The sequence below is a fragment of the Marmota flaviventris genome, chromosome 15 (genome assembly GCF_047511675.1).
Source record: "Marmota flaviventris isolate mMarFla1 chromosome 15, mMarFla1.hap1, whole genome shotgun sequence".
Taxonomy (NCBI): Eukaryota; Metazoa; Chordata; class Mammalia; order Rodentia; family Sciuridae; genus Marmota; species Marmota flaviventris.
Genome location: NC_092512.1, coordinates 48,271,045 through 48,287,802, shown reverse-complemented (window position 1 = coordinate 48,287,802; position 16,758 = coordinate 48,271,045). Strand labels below are relative to the sequence as shown.

The 16,758-nt window shown below is 36.2% G+C and overlaps 1 protein-coding gene across 5 annotated transcripts in view; it reads right to left on the bottom strand.

Moving 5' to 3' along the window:
• Positions 1-14,233, bottom strand: part of Rmdn1 (regulator of microtubule dynamics 1) — a 33,303-nt gene extending 19,070 nt beyond the window's left edge. For 4 of the 5 annotated variants that reach the window (XM_027952240.3, XM_027952250.2, XM_027952257.3 and 1 more), the window contains exons 1-2: positions 13,966-14,233; positions 7,797-7,914 (exon numbers count right to left, since the gene is read on the bottom strand). In XM_027952240.3, the coding sequence (XP_027808041.1) occupies positions 7,797-7,914; positions 13,966-14,094 (247 nt within the window). In that variant the 5' untranslated portion in view covers positions 14,095-14,233. Of the gene's footprint in view, positions 1-7,796; positions 7,915-12,454; positions 12,531-13,965 lie in introns of those variants that run through there. The other variant, XM_071602258.1, reaches the window with a different exon arrangement.
• Positions 14,234-16,758: the final 2,525 nt, after the last annotated feature.

Here is a 16,758-nt window from a genome sequence, read left to right as displayed (position 1 = left end):
ATCTGATATAAGGCTGATTCACAAAGTTTGGGTTTTAAACACCCAAAGAGTCTTAAAATAAGCAGTAATCTCAGCATTCTTAGTTGATAGTTATGGTAGGCAAAATGGTCTCCAAGAACATTTGTATCTTAATCCCTGGAATATGTGAATATGTCTGGTTACATGGCAATGTAAATTGTAGATGGAATTAATGTTACTAATCAGCTAACCTTAAAATAGAAATTATCCTGAATTATCCAGTTGGCCCAATATAATTATAAGGTCTTTAAAAGTAGGAGGAGGAGGAAGAAGACAGAAAGGAGATATATAACGAAAACAAAATCATAATGATGAGATTATTGGATCTGAACATGGAGGAAGGAGGCCTTTGGCCAAGGAATGTAAGAAGCTTCTAGAAGCGGAAAGAAATAAGAAGTTTCTCCCAGAGGGCCTCCAGAGAGAAACACAGCCCTATCAACATTTAGATATTTAGTTCAGTGAGAGCCATTTTGTACTTCTCAACTACACAACTGTAAGATTAAAAAACTGTGTTGTTTTAAGTCACTGAAGTTTACTATGGAAATGACAAAACACTAGCAAAATATAAGTAGAAAGGTAGGTAGATCAATTGATCTGGCATATTTGGAAGTGTACGTGGCATGTATAAGTAGCAAGTTACTTATATTCATTTATTATTCTGATTCCCTAAAAGATGATTATTGCACTTAACAGAAAATTTACATCTCCTCATCCAAGTAATTAATATGGAAATCTAGTGTATAACCTAAATCTTCTGTGTGTATCCTGAATAATCTCTCAAATCACATAGCTCCAATTTCTTTATTATACAATATAGGCATAATAAGTTATAGTATCCAGGCTTTAGAAATTTTATTCTTTCTAATTCTAAAAAGGAATTTCTAAAACAATATAGTATCCAATTTATAAGAAAAAAATACACTTATATATAGACTTAGGTGAAAACAATGTAGAGCACTCTACATATCTCCAAGTCAGCTGTTTTGTACTTTCCTAAAAATATTTAGAAATAAGCAATATTTAAAAATAAGCTATGTTACTGACATAGAGATCATATTCTATAAAATGAACTAACTTTTGAAGTAAATCACTTTCAACATAATGAGTAAATATCCTAGATTTTCATAATTCACCTACAGTGAAATATTAAATTTAGCCTAAAAATGCTCCCTAAGAGTTTTTCAAAGAAAGAAATGTTGCCAGGCTCAGTGGCTCATGCCTGTAATCCTAGCAGCTCAGGAGACTGAGGCAGGAGGATCTCAAGTTCAAAGTCAGCCTCTGCAAAAGTGAGGCACTAAGTAAGTCAATGAGACTTTGTCTCTAAATAAAATACAAAACAGGGCTGGAGATATGGCTCAGTGGTCAAGTGTCCCTGAGTTCAATCCTTGGTACTCCGCCCCCCCCCCCAAACAAAAAAAAGAAATGTTAGTGATAAGACACATGCATATATTAGTAAACTTGGTTTTCTAGTTTTTTCTTGTTAACAGTAATCTGTCTAGCCATGCCAAAGGTATCTGGACAAAAATGAATACTCCTTAGGTACTCCTCTGTCAAGCAAAACTGCCCTACTTCTAAAGTTGCTCTACAAAGAACTTTAAAAAGCAGAAAATCTGGATTCCAGGAACTAAGTTATAATGAAATCATCCAAATTTAAGGCAAATCTTTCACATCAATAATACTGTGTGTTATATAATAATGCATGTCACTGGAAATAACACTACCAAAAATGTTCTGCAGTACTACAAATGAATACGTAAGAAGGAACACTTGGTTCTATAGGTTCATCAGAAAAGAAGAATTATTTAAAGTACAAGAAAAGACAACTAAAGTATACATAAAGAACCTTTAAATTACTTATCTTTTAAGCATTTTATGAGTGAACTTTCACATACTCAAAACAGTTCTGTGAATGTATTAGAATATCTTTCTTTAGGGGGCTTTATAATTTGTCTATTTTAAAGAAATAATTTGGGCTGGGGTTGTGGCTCAGTGGCAGAGCACTTGCCTAGCATGTGTGAGCCACTCACTGGGTTTGATTCTCAGCACTGCACACAAATAAATAAAATAAAGATCGGTCAGCAACTAAAAAGTATTAAAAAACAAAAAAGAAATAATTTAAGTTTCTGCAGTTCCTTCAGTTACTGCAAGTAAGTGGGTATTTAGCACCACCTTGTGGTAATTATGTATATTACTACTTTTTAAATTCAGCCCTGAATTTGGGATATAGCTCTGTAGGACAGCATACCTACCAATGCAGAGGTCCAATAATGTGGAGGAAAGAGAGGGAAAAAAGGGGCCCTATAATCCCATTCAACTGAAATATCAGTAACACATAACATATGTCTTTAAACTTTAATTAAATTACAAGAAAGTTCCACCACAGAATTTAGTCCTGGTAAATGGAGGAGGAAAAACCTTCTAAACTGGCTCCAGTAAGCATGAAGCAGATATAATGAGAATTAAGCAGAAGTTTGAAGGGCAAAATTATCTGAATACCAAGTCCTAAAAAAATACAGCACAGAGAAATATAAGACAAAAGAAACCTGTAAACACCAAATTGTATATTTTAACACAAACATGGGATTTTCCATGTTTAAAAATTTGTTAGAATTATTTTATGAATTAATGTTTAATAAAATTAATTATTTTATGAATTAATTTGTCTTTAATTTCACAAATTATATGAACTAACCAGTAAATTAATTACAAAGTGGTGGTTACTGTTTAATAAAACTATAGCCATTATAGAAAACAGTATGGAGGTTTCTCAAAAACTAAAAATAGAACTACCATATGACCTAGCAATTACACTTCTAATTAGGTGGAGCATCTCTAATCTGAAAATCCAAAATCCTGAGAAAACTCAAAAAAATTTTTAAGTGCTGACCTTATATTAAAAAAAAGTTTGAGATTTTGGAGCATTTCACGTTTTGCATTTTGGGGTTATAGAGGATCAAAGTCTATGAAAAACTCCAAAATCTCAAACATTTCTGCATCTCAAGCCTTTTGGATAAAGGATACTCAACCTGTATATCCAGAAGAATTGATACCAGTATTTTGAAGAGATATGTGCAGTTCTATATTCATTGCAGCATTATTCACAATAGATAAAATACAGAAGCAACCTAAATATCCATCATATGATAAATTTTTAAAAGTAGGGCAGATATACCCAATAGAATATTATTCAGCCTTAAAAAGAGAAGGAAACTGTCACTTGTGACAATATGGATAAATCTAGAGGTGAAATAAGCCAAGCACAAAAAGATAAATACTGTATGATGTTATTAACATGCAGAATCTGAAAGAGTCAAACTTGGAAGTAGATAGTAGAATAGTGGTTACCAGGGGTGACCACTGGGATGGGGTGAGGTGGCAGAGGGAACAGAGAGAAGTTAGTCTAAGGATATAAAACTTCAGTTAGGAAGAATAGTTTTTGAGATCTATTGCACAGCATGGTGACTACAGTTATTAATGTGTTATATATTTCACAATTCCTAGGAGAGTAAATTTTTGTCTTATCACAAAAAATACACTGATGAAATGTTAAGTATCTTGATTTAATCACTTTGAATTATATTCATATATCAAAACATCACATTGTACCACATATACAATTATTACATGTTAATTAAAAATTTTTTGAAGTTAAATAAGGCAGTGTTCAGCCAAAAAGAAAAAAGAAAAAGAAAATAAAGCTAAATAAAACCAAAGCAGGCTAAATAATTTTACTCTTTTTTGTATTAACTTTTCAGTGTTCCAAATATGCTTTCAAAATACAGAAGGGATTCTAAAACATAAGCCAGTTTTCATTCAAATATAAAATAAAAACAGTGAACTTAGTTTTCAGAGCAAGTCAACCCTCAGAATGTGAAAACATTTTCCTGCCAAGGTTTAATGTTAGGAATAGTATTAACATTTAGAGTTATTTTTCTGTTTACATCCTTATATTTTTACACTGAAAGGAAGTTACAACTTTTTTATAGCATATAAATGAACACAGGAATAAACAATTCAGAACAAAAACAATGAGCATGATAGGTGGAATTTTATAACACAATAAACAGATTCATATGTTTTTTGGACCAAATGGCAACCACAAAATACTAATACAACAGAGATTCCTTAAAACACTTTCTTTGATGCAGTTACTTAGGAACTGTAAAAATAAATACCACGCAATCTGAATGCTAGGAAAAAGAGCTAGAGGTCTAAATAAACAGGGCAATCAGTCTACCGCCTTTCCTTTTCCAATGTTTAGGAATCCAAGTTTATTCAAATATACAATTCTATAACTACTAGCCCTTCCTCAAATACTTCAGAATGGTAACATTAAGCAACTTTAAAAGCTTGAGCTTCTTCTGAATTTCTCAATAGTTTTTCTGCACTTTTTCAAATGTGAAGCTTTATAAGGTCTACCATTTCATTTTCTTCCAGTATACAAGGAACACTAAGGAATACTTCATTTATTTCATGGAGAACCTTACTTATGGTAGAAAAAGATCTACTCTCATAGAATATTCAAAATATTTTCCAAAATAAATCAGCTATAGATAGGCCAATGGTCCTGTCTTATATCCACAGGTACTCATTTTTTGTGAATTTTTTCCACTGTTCAAGATCATTATCATTGCCTATATCTGAGTTCAGACTCTTCAGGACACTAGCTGGGTGTGATGACATCTGCTGTAATTAGAGTGGTTCAGGAGGCTGAAGCAGGAGGATAGTAAGGTCAAAACCAGCCTCAGAAACTTGGCAAGGCCCTAATAAGCAACTTAGCGAGACCCTGTCTCAAAACAAAACAAAAAAAAATTTTAAAAAGCCTGGGAGCTTGAGTTCAATACCTGGTTTTAAAAAAAAGACACTAGAAATGTAAATTTCACTCCACACAAGAACACCTGAGTCCCCATGCTCTTCAAGAAGCCATTCAGGACAGCTTTCACTGTGGGTATCAAACCTTGGTACAAGGAAAAAATGGAAATGGGCAGTGTTCAGATTACAACCACTTTCAATAACATCAACTTAGGAATTGTAAAAATAAGTACCATGCAATCTGAATGCTAGGTAAAAGACCTAGAGGGCTAAATAAACAGGGCAGTCAGTCTGCCCACTTTCCTTTTCCAATGTTTAGGAATCCAAGTTTATTCAAATGCACTCAACTTCCAAAATACATAAGATACTTACTAAACTGAAAACTACTATTTAGTTTGCAGTGGCAATTATATTGGGTAACACTGGAAATCATGAATTTAAAGATGGACACATTTCAGTGGACTACATTAAGGCATGTTTCTCCTTTTTCCTGGACATTCACATGCTGTGATAATCAGTAGGCTGGAGTTTGCAATGATGAAGTAATCTTTTGCTGCAAACTATATTTGGCACTGTCATGAAAGAAACACCATGCTGCTGGGTATGGTGCTATATGCCTGTAATCCCAGCGACTCAGGAGACTGAGGTAAGAGAAACACAAGTTCAAAGCCAGCCTCAGTAAGTTAGCAAGAATATAAGTAACTTAGTGAGGCCCTGTGTCAAAATAAAAAATAAAAAGTGCTGGGGATGTAGCTAAGTGGTAAAGTGACTTTCGGTTTAACCCCCAGTACCAAAAAGAAAGAAAGAAAGAAATACCACGCTGAAGATCTACTGTCAAACCCTTAAATTTGCCTTCATTAACACCTAGGGAGGCAAGTTCGTTACTCAAGCCTTTTAATAAGATGCCTATAGCACAGGCAGGCCAACCATTCCAATTTACTTATAGAAATCTTTACTATTTTACTGTGATTAATAAATTCCTCTGAAGTGAAATTTTTAATAAGTTTGCTCTCAACAGTCACCATCTTGAAAACAGGGGTGAAGGGTCAGCTGCCCTGAGTGGGAAGCATGCTGCCTCATGGGAACACACAGCCATCCACTGGTAAGATAAATTTGCTCCTATAGCATCTATTCTCTGGTTGGTCTGCAGGACTCCCTCAGTCTAGCTCAAGGTTGCTCTCTCAAAAGATGGAGGAAGAAAATGGCAAGAAGTAGCTTAAAGGGGCTGGGGATGTGGCTCAAGTGGTAGCAGGCCCGTCTAGCATGCGTGGGGCACTGTGTTAGATTCTCAGCACCACATAAATGTAAAGATATTGTGTCCACCTAAAAAAAAAAAAAACTAAGAAATAAATATTTTTCAAAAAAGAAGTAGCTTAAAAACTTGCTGAGGTGTGAAAAGAACCACTGTTTGATGTCTCCTCAATTTTGCTATTGCAGCTGCATCCAGCTAGTACATGACTCAAGAAGGCAAATCATCTTAAAATGTTTTCGTATGAACATATATTCAGTGATTTTTTTATGTCATAAAGACACTTCTGAAAAAAAGTGTTCTGTGATCACTAAGGCTAAAAACAATTTTGGCTTTGCCTTTCAAAGTGTCATATTTTATTGCCTAGGGAAGCACTAAATCAGTTCTGCAACAATACTAACACATAATGAAACTAAGACAGAAAAATAAAAATATAGGTTCTAATCTCTGCCACTTTGACTCTTAAAAAAATAATTATAAAATTAAAGTTACTGTGAAAAGTCTAGGGAGCTTTAAACAGACGCTTTTTGTATTTATCAAATATTGTCAATGAGCCAGTGACAAATAGAAATCCTCTGCTTTGCCTTTCTTTATAAAATGATACATTAAAAAAGTAATAATAAAAAGAAAGTATAGCAGTTCTCAGTTATCTGTTTTAGCCAGGTGCAGTGGCACATTCCTGTAATCCCAGAGACTCTGGCAGGAGGATCCCAAGTTCAAGGCCACCCTCATCAACTCTGCAAGACCCTCAGAAATTTAAGGACACCCTATCTTTTTTTTTTTTTAATATTTATTTTTCAGTTCTCGGCAGACACAACATCTTTGTTGGTATGTGGTGCTGAGGATCGAACCCGGGCCGCACGCACGCCAGGCAAGCGCGCTACCACTTGAGCCACATCCTCAGCCCCAAAGGACACCCTATCTTAAAACGTATATTTTTAAAAAGAAGGAACTGGTAAAATGCTCCTAGGTTCAATTTCCAGTAGCAAATAAAAACAAACAGTCATGGATAAATGACTAGGCAATTAATCATTTTTGATAGCAGTTTCAAATTATTATTCTATTAGAACTTTAAAAGATATTCATCAGCCAGGAATGATGGGCATGTGCCTATAGTCCCAGCAACTCAGGGAAGCTGAGGTAGAAGGATCCAAAGTTCGAGGTCAGCATGGGCAACTTAGCAAGATCCTGTCTCAAAACTAAAAAAAAGAAGGGCTAGGAATCCAACTCAGGGATAGAGTGCCCCTGGGTTCAATACTTTGTACAACTCCCCATCAAAAAAACTACCCCAAATCAAATGTTTCTTTTCCCAGTCATCTTTTATGATTTAAAAATGAGGACTATAAACCAAAAAGTATTAGTCCAAGAAATTAAAATCATATTTCTCTAATATACCAAAATTTTAGCTCTTTTCCCTCAGAAAACTGATTTAACTAAATTTGTTTTAAAAATTTGCTAGTCTATATTATACCAAATAAGAATTATAATATTTTTTTCACTTTTCAACCAATTACAAAAATATTAAGTATTAACAAAGTATTTGTTACTGAAGAAATTTTAGTTTGCTAAAAAAAATTAATACATGTACAGAATAAGAGCAAAAAATAACCTGGACTATAACAATATTAGTTTCATTATCTATTCAAAAACAACTGTTAATAACAAAATATCAAACAAAAATAACTCTAAGTCTCCCAGATATTTAGTTTATGCTTACCTTTGGCTGTGGCATGAACAACAGCAGCCTGCGAAATGACTTGATAAGTTTCACAACCCAAATAAGACAAGGCTGAGAATAAAAGGCCTCTTTTCAAAGTTCCTGCGTTACCTATCACCTATGGAAAAACAATATGGCAGAGTTATCCAACTTAGAAAATTTGGAGAAACTGCTACCCCAAGCAAAATTTTACATCAATTTTCTCTCACCTCCAAAGCAATTAATCATAAAAATACGGGATGCTCAAAAATGAATTCTTCAAATTCTCCAGGAAATCTATTTTAAACCTTACAGGGATAGTGTATTTTATTAAGAAAAAGACTATCTAGAAGTGGTAGCTCATCTAAAACTCAGTCATGGGCTAAGGATATAGCTCAGTGGTAAAGCACTTGACTCCATATTCAAGGCCCTGGGTTAGCTCCCCAACACTGCAAAAATAAACAAATTATTAAAAATCACAGTTGTGATGGTAAATGCTGGATTTAAAGACCCAAATTTTTATGTGGAGGCCTAGATATTATAAATTGTATGAAACAAAATATGAGACATCAACACATGACAAATATCGACTTTTGTTAGTAAACAAGATGAAGAGTATCAAATACAGTAACTGCAACACATAAAAAACGTACACAGCTTTAAGTGAAAACATGTTTGAAATCACTCATGAAACCCGGAGGTTTTAAATACATGGTGAATAAAACAAAATCATATTCAAACAGATTTAGAAATTAATTTTCATAATCATGGCCAGATTTTTTTCCTTTTTCTTTTTCCACCCAGTACTGGAGACTGAACCCAGGGGCAACTTACCATTGAGCTATATCTTCAGTCCTTTCCATTTTTTTAAGGCAGGATCAATGAGTTCCCTGGGTTGGTCTCACACTTGCAATCCTTCTACCTCAGCCTATTGAGTAGCTAGAATTATACGTATGCCCCACCATGCCCGCTATTATAACCATATTCTTGAGACCAATGACAAAGAGGAATGAATATCATTCTAGCAATTTCTTCCTTTTCCTGAATTTTTCCCTTTAAATTTATTCCCATCAGTATAAAAAGTTAGCTTCTTACTTGTATAAAAAAACAAAACAAAAATCACAAAACAACAACAAAAAAACCCTTTCCCCTTCACTTCCTATCTCCCTTCCCATTCTCTCTTTAACTCTCACAAATAAGCCAGGCACAGTACTGCAAGCCTGTAATTCCACAATTTGGGAGGCTCAGGCATGAGGATTGTGAGTTCAAAACCAGTTTTGGCAACTTGGGCAGCCCTAAGTAACTTAGTAAGACCCTGTCTCAAAAAATATAAAGGGCTATGGATGTAGTTCAGTGGTAAAGGACCCCTGAGTTCAATTCCTAGGTTCAATCTCCAGTACCGAAAAAAAAAAAAAAAGAATCCCCACAACTCCACTGATGGTATTCTAGTTAATGATGCCAAAGATGCTGCTACATATTGAATATCCCTTATTCAAAATGCTTGGGGATCAGAAGGGTTTCAGATGTTGGATTTTTTTTTTCCAGATTTTGGAATATTTGCATCAACCTTATAAGATTATCTTGTGGATGATTTATGTTTCATATTCACCTTATTGCACAGCCTGAAGGCAATTTTATACAATACTTTTAGTGTCTATGTTTTGACTGTGACCCATCACATGAAAGCAAATATAAAATTTTCCACTTACAGCACTAAAAAAGTTTCAGATTTTGAAGTATTTAGGATCAGACTCAGGATATTCATCCTGTATTTTCTGCGGTCAATTCTGAATTGTCACCTTACTTGATCTATTTAACAGCATTTGACTGCTGATCACTTCCTCTAAAAAAAAAATCATGAATGTATGTTTAATTTTTAAAAACAGCTTTATTGAGACATGATTTACATACAATAACTACATAAAATGTACAATTTAAGACATATATATAAACCTGGAAAACCATTATCATCACCACAATCAAGATAATGAACAATGCTACAAATTTTCTCTTCACAGTGCCCTTCCCAGCACTTCATTGCTACCCTGAAACACTCTGCTTCTCTTGGATTTCCTTATGTCTTAGTGACTTCTCTTTTGTTAGTTCATCTCCAATATCACCTTGCTCATGTCCTGAGCTGAGTCTTCTTCTTTTCTCTATTCATGATCTAACTTTGTCTCATATCATTAATAAGCCCAAAACACTCTTATCTCTAGCTAAATGTCACCCCTAATTTCAGAATCATTTATCTACTGCCTATTCAAAAATTGTCTCTGAAAAACTCTATTAGGCATCTCAAAACAACTGCTCTTTCTACCAAATTCACTCCTCTGGTATTTTTCTCTATCATGGTAAATGGCAACTCTCTTCTACTTGTTCAGTTTAAAAAAGAAAAATCAACAAAAAACCCTGAAGTCATTCTGGACTCCTCCAACCCACATCTGATCCACATTTGCACTTCTGATAAGCATCTAGAGTAGGAATGGGGAATCCACCATATTCCAATTTGCCAAATGCTGTTTCCTTGGTCCAGCATGAATACTCAAGGCATTGCACGCAACTGGATTTAAAAAAAAAAAAAAAATCCACTGTAAAGTAGTAAAACTAAATTTGTTATGGTCACATCTTCAGCATTTAATTTTTTGAGTTAATGCTTAATTATCAAAAAGAGATGGAGTAAGGGCAAAAGGTATATACATGTGTAGTGGTGTTGCCTGGAAAAAAAGAGGAAAAGACTAGTTTATCAGGCCAGGCCAGTGGTGCAAGCCTATAATTCCAGCAGCTCAGGAGGCTGAGGTACTAGGATAACAAGTTCAAAGTTAGCCTCAGCAAAAGTGAGGCGCTAAGCAACCCAGTGAGATCCTGTCTCTAAATACAAAATAGAGCTGGGGATGTGTCTGGATTGAGAGCCCTTGAGTTCAATCCCTGGGAGGGAGGGAGGAAGGATGGAAAGGAGGGAGGAAGGAAGGAAGGAGGGAAGGAAGGAAGGAAGGGAGGGAGGGAGGGAGGGAGGGAGGGAGGGAGGGAGGGGTGGTTTATTTTTAAGTGCCTTAGTTTCCTATTGCTTTTAGGGATAGAGTATATCACATAGTAGAATGCATGTGTAGTCCACTATAGCCTAAGGAAATTTGACATTTAGAGTGTAAATTTTCTGTGCTGAAACAAGGCACAACAAAGAATATCCTGGCTTTCTTAGAAGGGAGAAAATGCTATTTATATTTCTTATTATAAATTTATGAAGTGCCAGTTATTCAGCTGAGCTCTTGTCAGTTTGATTAATATAAAGCAGCTCTTTGCTCATCTATGGGAAAGTAAATGAAAATCATGTTTCTGAACTTGAAGAAAAAAAAGAAAGACCCACACCTCAGTGACACCTCCAAGATACTGATAACTTATAAAAATATCTGAGACAGTTGGAACACATTATTTCACTATGTACTTTGAAGTTGCAGTGCATTATTTTCAAAAAATTTCAAAATATTCAAAAAGTATTTGCTGAACAAAAGAAGTAGGCTGTTTCAGACAGTCTTTTTTTTTTTTTTTTCAACACTGAGTGTAACAACTTTGTTCCAGGCAGAATTAAAAATATAAGCTCAAGTCAGGTCTGGTGGTACAAGACTGTGATCTTAGCAACTGGGGAGGCTGAGGCAGGAGAATCAAAAAGTTTGAAATCAGCCTCAGCAATTTAATAAGACCTAGACTCAAACATTTTTTAAAATGGACAGGGAGTGTAGCTCAGTAGTAGAGCACCCCTGGATTCAATACCCAGTACCACAAAAAACAAAATTAAACCCATCAGTAGATGAAAAGAAATGTGTCACCACTATCTCCTGCTTTTTCTCTTATAAATTCTTGCCAGTTTCTTCTCCTCTTTAATATCAGAATTTCTCTGATTAGTATTAGGCCTTCTTTTGGTCTATTAAATACTCTCAATCTCTACTATGGCATAATTTACAATCATAGGGTAGATGCTCCAGAATCTGTATTTGTAGCCCAGACCTCAGAAGGTAATCAGCAGACCTAACAAACTACTACCCATCAATGTCAATCTGTTTATATTACCACATTCATCTTAATTAGTCTAAAACCCAACTTATTTCCCCCTTACCCCTCAAGTCTTTCTGAGGTCCTACCCAAATAAATAACACTACCAGAAACCATAGATTCTTCATTGACTTTCCTTTCAACCCCCACACTGCACTTATCTTTTAGGTCCAATAATTCTACATTCTTGATATTCTTTGAATGAATCCACTTATCTCAATTTCCACTAAAGTTCAAACTACCACATTTACCTGTCCTACAGCAATGATCTTTTATTTGGTCTCCAGCATTCACTGTAGCCTAAGACAGACTAATTTTTTAATCAAGTATGATCAAATTACTTCCTCATTCAAAATGTTTAACAGTCTGGGCCCAATGGCACATGCCTATAATCCCAGCTACTTGGGAGGCTGAGACAGGAGAATGACAAGTTCAAGACCAGAGTCAACAATTTAGCAAGGCTCTCAGAAACTTAGTGAGACCTTGTCTCAAAAAATAAAAAGGGGAGGGCAGGGAATGTATCTAATGGTAAAGCACCCCTATTAAATTCCAAATACCAAAAAAAAAAAAAAAAAGAAGAAGAAGAAGAGGAAGTAAAACACTTAACAGTTTAGACTAGAATCAGAAATACTTACCATGGTTTATAAGGTTTTTAGAATCTGGTTGTGGTAGGCAGCCTCTAAAATCTCCCCAATAATCCTGCCTTCTCATAGTCACACTCTTGTATGTATGCTGAGTTTATTGCCTCCTTTCCAAGAAATAGAATACAACAGAGCTGATATCATTTCCAAGATTAAGTTATTATTTTAAAAAATCATTGACACATGATCTCATTTGTTCTCTTTGATCACTTGCCTGCCCAGGGGGTAAGCCAGTGACTTTGAATTGCTGGCAGCAGCAGGCAGAAGAGAAAGTGTGCCTACAGCCATGCAATCACATTGAACTTGGAAGCAGAACTTCCCCTTTACCCCAGACCTCAGCAGCTGACAAGTGTGACTGAACCTCAGGAGAGACCTTCTGCTTGAGGTAGGTAGCTAAGCTGCACCTGAATACCCAACCAACAGAATCCAGGGATAATAAACCTCTGTTGTTCTAAGCAATCTGCTAAAAATGTATTACAGTTTAAAATAATGAAACACTTAGTCCAAGTGAAATAGCTCATAGGCACCACAAGAATGTCACACCCAATGCCCAACTTACTTTCAAGATTAAACTGAGAGCCTGGCGAGTTGGTGCCTGCCTGTAATCCCAAAGGCTCAGGAAGCCCAGGAAGGAGAAGCACAAGTTCAAAATCAGTCTCAGCAACTTAGTTAGGCCCTAAGCAATTTAATGAGACCCTGTCTCCTAAATAAAATATTAAAAAGAGCTGGGAATGTGGCTCAGTGACTAAACGTCCCTGGGTTCAATCCCCAGGTACCAAAAAATAAAAAATAAACTGAGTCTAACAAGCAGTCTAATAGAAATGACAGAACTGCGACTACAATATCCCGACATCCTTTCTTAACACTATGCATATTAAAAAAACCCTCAGAAATAATTTCTTAAAGCCCCAAACCCAAATTTTAAAATATATATACACATACATATGTATATGTATGTATATATATATATTTTACTATATATATATACATACATATGTATATGTATGTGTATATATATTTTAATAATATATATATATATATATATATATATATATATATATTACAATGTATATATATGTATGTATGTATATATATGTTTCTGCGTAGGAAGCTTTCGGTCACAACACAGTCGTTTAAAAGTCTATCTAGCAGACTCGGTTAACAGCTGGAATTGCTAAAAGTGAAAATTATTTCAGAGCGGCCAAAGTTCCTTCTCCATCCTGTTCTCCATGTTTTCACACAAGGTGGTCAGCCAGCGGGCAACTTCTCCGTGAGACGTACTCACTACTTCTCTGACCTAAGCCCAGTTTTCTAAGGAGAGGAGGCTTGCGGAAGGGCAAGGACCAGTCCGTAGCGGTCAAGGGGCGCGGTCCAGGCACACTTGCCCCTGAGTTTCCTCCACGGTTCTCTTTCCCATAGGTGGTGCGGAACCTCCCAGCCGAGAGCTGGCGGGAGTCCGAACCCACACGGTAGGGAGAGACAGGGAGCCAGGGCGGCGAGGTTACCTCAGGGCCGCGGAATCGCCCGGGGCAGCACTGCTCACGGCTGCCCCAAGTCCTCGTCGGAAACCGAGTACCCGGAACAGCTCCACGTGCCAAAGGGAGAAAGCGCCACACTCGCGAGGCCAGCGCCATGACCTACACGTCCCCGGCCCTTGATGTCAGGCCGCCACGGACCCGCGTAGGACGGAGCAAGGAATACTTCAGTCTACGCACAGAGAACTGCCACCCCGATCCCCGCTTCCTGGCCAGTGCCTCTCAGTTCTCACCGCTTCCGATCCACGACTTCCGGGGGCGGGAGAGATCCCGAGTGGGTGGGACTTCGTGGGCCTGCTGCGCCAGTGCCCAGTGGGCTTGGGCAGTGAGTGACAGCGCGCGAGCGCGAGCCTTGGGGCGAGCTAGTGAGCGAACCCTCCGCTGGTTCCTGAGTGCTTTCCGCTCCGCTCTGTTTCGTGGTTTTGGTAAAAGGATAGATCACCAGAACAGAACTGAAGGCTTTGAAATAGACCCGAGAATAGGTGTGTGGAAGAAAAGAAAAAAAAAAAAAAATCAAAAGTAGGTGACGCCTGGCATTAAGAGGTTCTTTTTGGAAATAAATGCGTGGAATTAATCCGCCCACATAAGAAAGTGAAAGGAAAAGAATGAGAAACTGGAGGGAAAGACTCAAGAGGGGAAGTGAGAAGCCAAAGGAAAGAAATGAAACCCGTAAAGCATTAGCTGGACTATGAAGAAGAGGACTCTAAACAAGATGCTGGTGCTGGACTGGGGGAAGTTCAGTGCGAGAGCGCTTACCTAGAATGGGGGAGAGACTCCCGATTCGGTCAAAAAATAAAATCAGCACTGCTGTATGGTATGGGATATGTAGCATAAAACCTGGTCTCTCCTCAAAATCTTCACTAGGTCAATGTTTCTCACCAGAGTAGAATTCTTACAGAGGGAATAAGGAGATTTTTGAGCCCAACTTCAAGGCCCTTGTGGGTGAAAAACACAGGCTGCAAATGGAGTACCTACTTTATGGAGTACTTGAGAAAATCGTCAATAAGAGAAGGTAGTCATAGTTTTAAAAGAGTAGCTTGTATTTATATGGTACTTTTCATACTACACAGTAAATTAAGACACATTTCCTTTGATCTTCCCAATTGTGAAATAATGGGCATCCCAGGTTGCCAAATGAGAAAAAAAAATGGCTTAAACATTTTATTAACGAAATCAAGGATACACTTTTTTTTTTTTTTTTTTAAATGCGGAGGATCCAGACCAAGGTGCACATATTACACATACTACTTAGGCTGGCACTCTGCCATTGAGCTGTGAGCTACATCTCCAACCTTACAGTGCTCTTCCCAGTGTATGATTGCTGCCTTCACTGCCTCGTGGGTATTGAGGATTTCATCAGTGATATCCCTATTTTCTTTGCTTCTGAAGTATATTTTTAAAAATATGTACATCTTCCCAACTTCTGGAATCTAGTCTTTTTACCAGAAGGGAACGAGTTTTATTGTATTTTAGATTTTCTACCAATGACAACCTCGATATTGTTAAACAACATGTTTACACTATTGGATCCCATGATAAACCTGAAATTCATTTTCTGGTATCTCTGCTGCAATGATTTGTGAGTGTGTGATGCTGAGGATGAAATCCAGGGCCTCACACATGGTAGTAATTTTTTAATTACAATTTTCACTTAGAAAATAATTAAATCCTTAGGAAAGTTGCAGGAACTCACATATACTCTTCACTTATATTCAGCCATTGTTGATTCTCTCACATTTGCTCTTTCTTGAGATATATTCCATGTAATATGTATATTATGTTCCTATTATATTCTGTTAAACCTTTTAAGTGTAGAGTGCATGATTATATTCTGTTAAACCTTTTGAGTATAGAATGCATGTATCATGATTCTTGACTCTTAGAAACAGACATTCTCAGTATAATTATCAAATTCAAGAAATTGAAATTGACAGAATATTATTATTATACAAATAAGTTTTACTGGTGTCCCAATGTTGTTTGAACTCTTTTTCCTCAATTGGAGATCAAACCTGGATTATGAATTGTATTTAATTTTAATTTTTTTAGTTTCATTAAATGTGTAGTATTTCCTCAGCCTTTATTTTCACGACTTAAGTATTTTCAAAATGTATAGTCCCATTGTTTCATAGCAGAATTGCTCAACCTTGGCAATATTGACATTTTGGGGATAATTTTTGTTGTTGTGGAGGCTTTCCTGTGCACTGTAAGGTGTTTAATAACAATCCATCTTCTACCAGTTGCATCTTCTCCTAGTTTGACTATGAAAACTATCTCCCAAAAGAGCAAAATGTTCCTGCAGGTAGAGTTACCAGATTAAAAAAAAATACAAGACATTGTATACATTTTTAATTTCAGATAAACAACGACCTTTTTTATTTTTTTTATTTTTTCAGTATTGGAGATCAAACCCAGGATATTAAATATGCTAGGCAAGAGCTTTACCATTAAGCTATATCCCCAGCCCTCACAAATAATTTTTAGTATAATATAGGACATACTTATACTGAAAAATTATTTGTGGTCTATCTGAAATTTAGATTTAGCTGGGCATTCTATGTTTTGTCTGGCAACCCTACTCCATTTGCCATTATTGAGAATCATTGGTATTTAGCATGTGCTTAAATCTGGGCTTGGTTGATTACTTCCTAATGATTCTCATGATTCAATTTAGGTCGTGCACTTTTTGTAGGAACATTAAGTGGTATATCCTCTCCATGGCATTACATAATGAAGTTTTGGATGTGATTTTGCCCTATTATT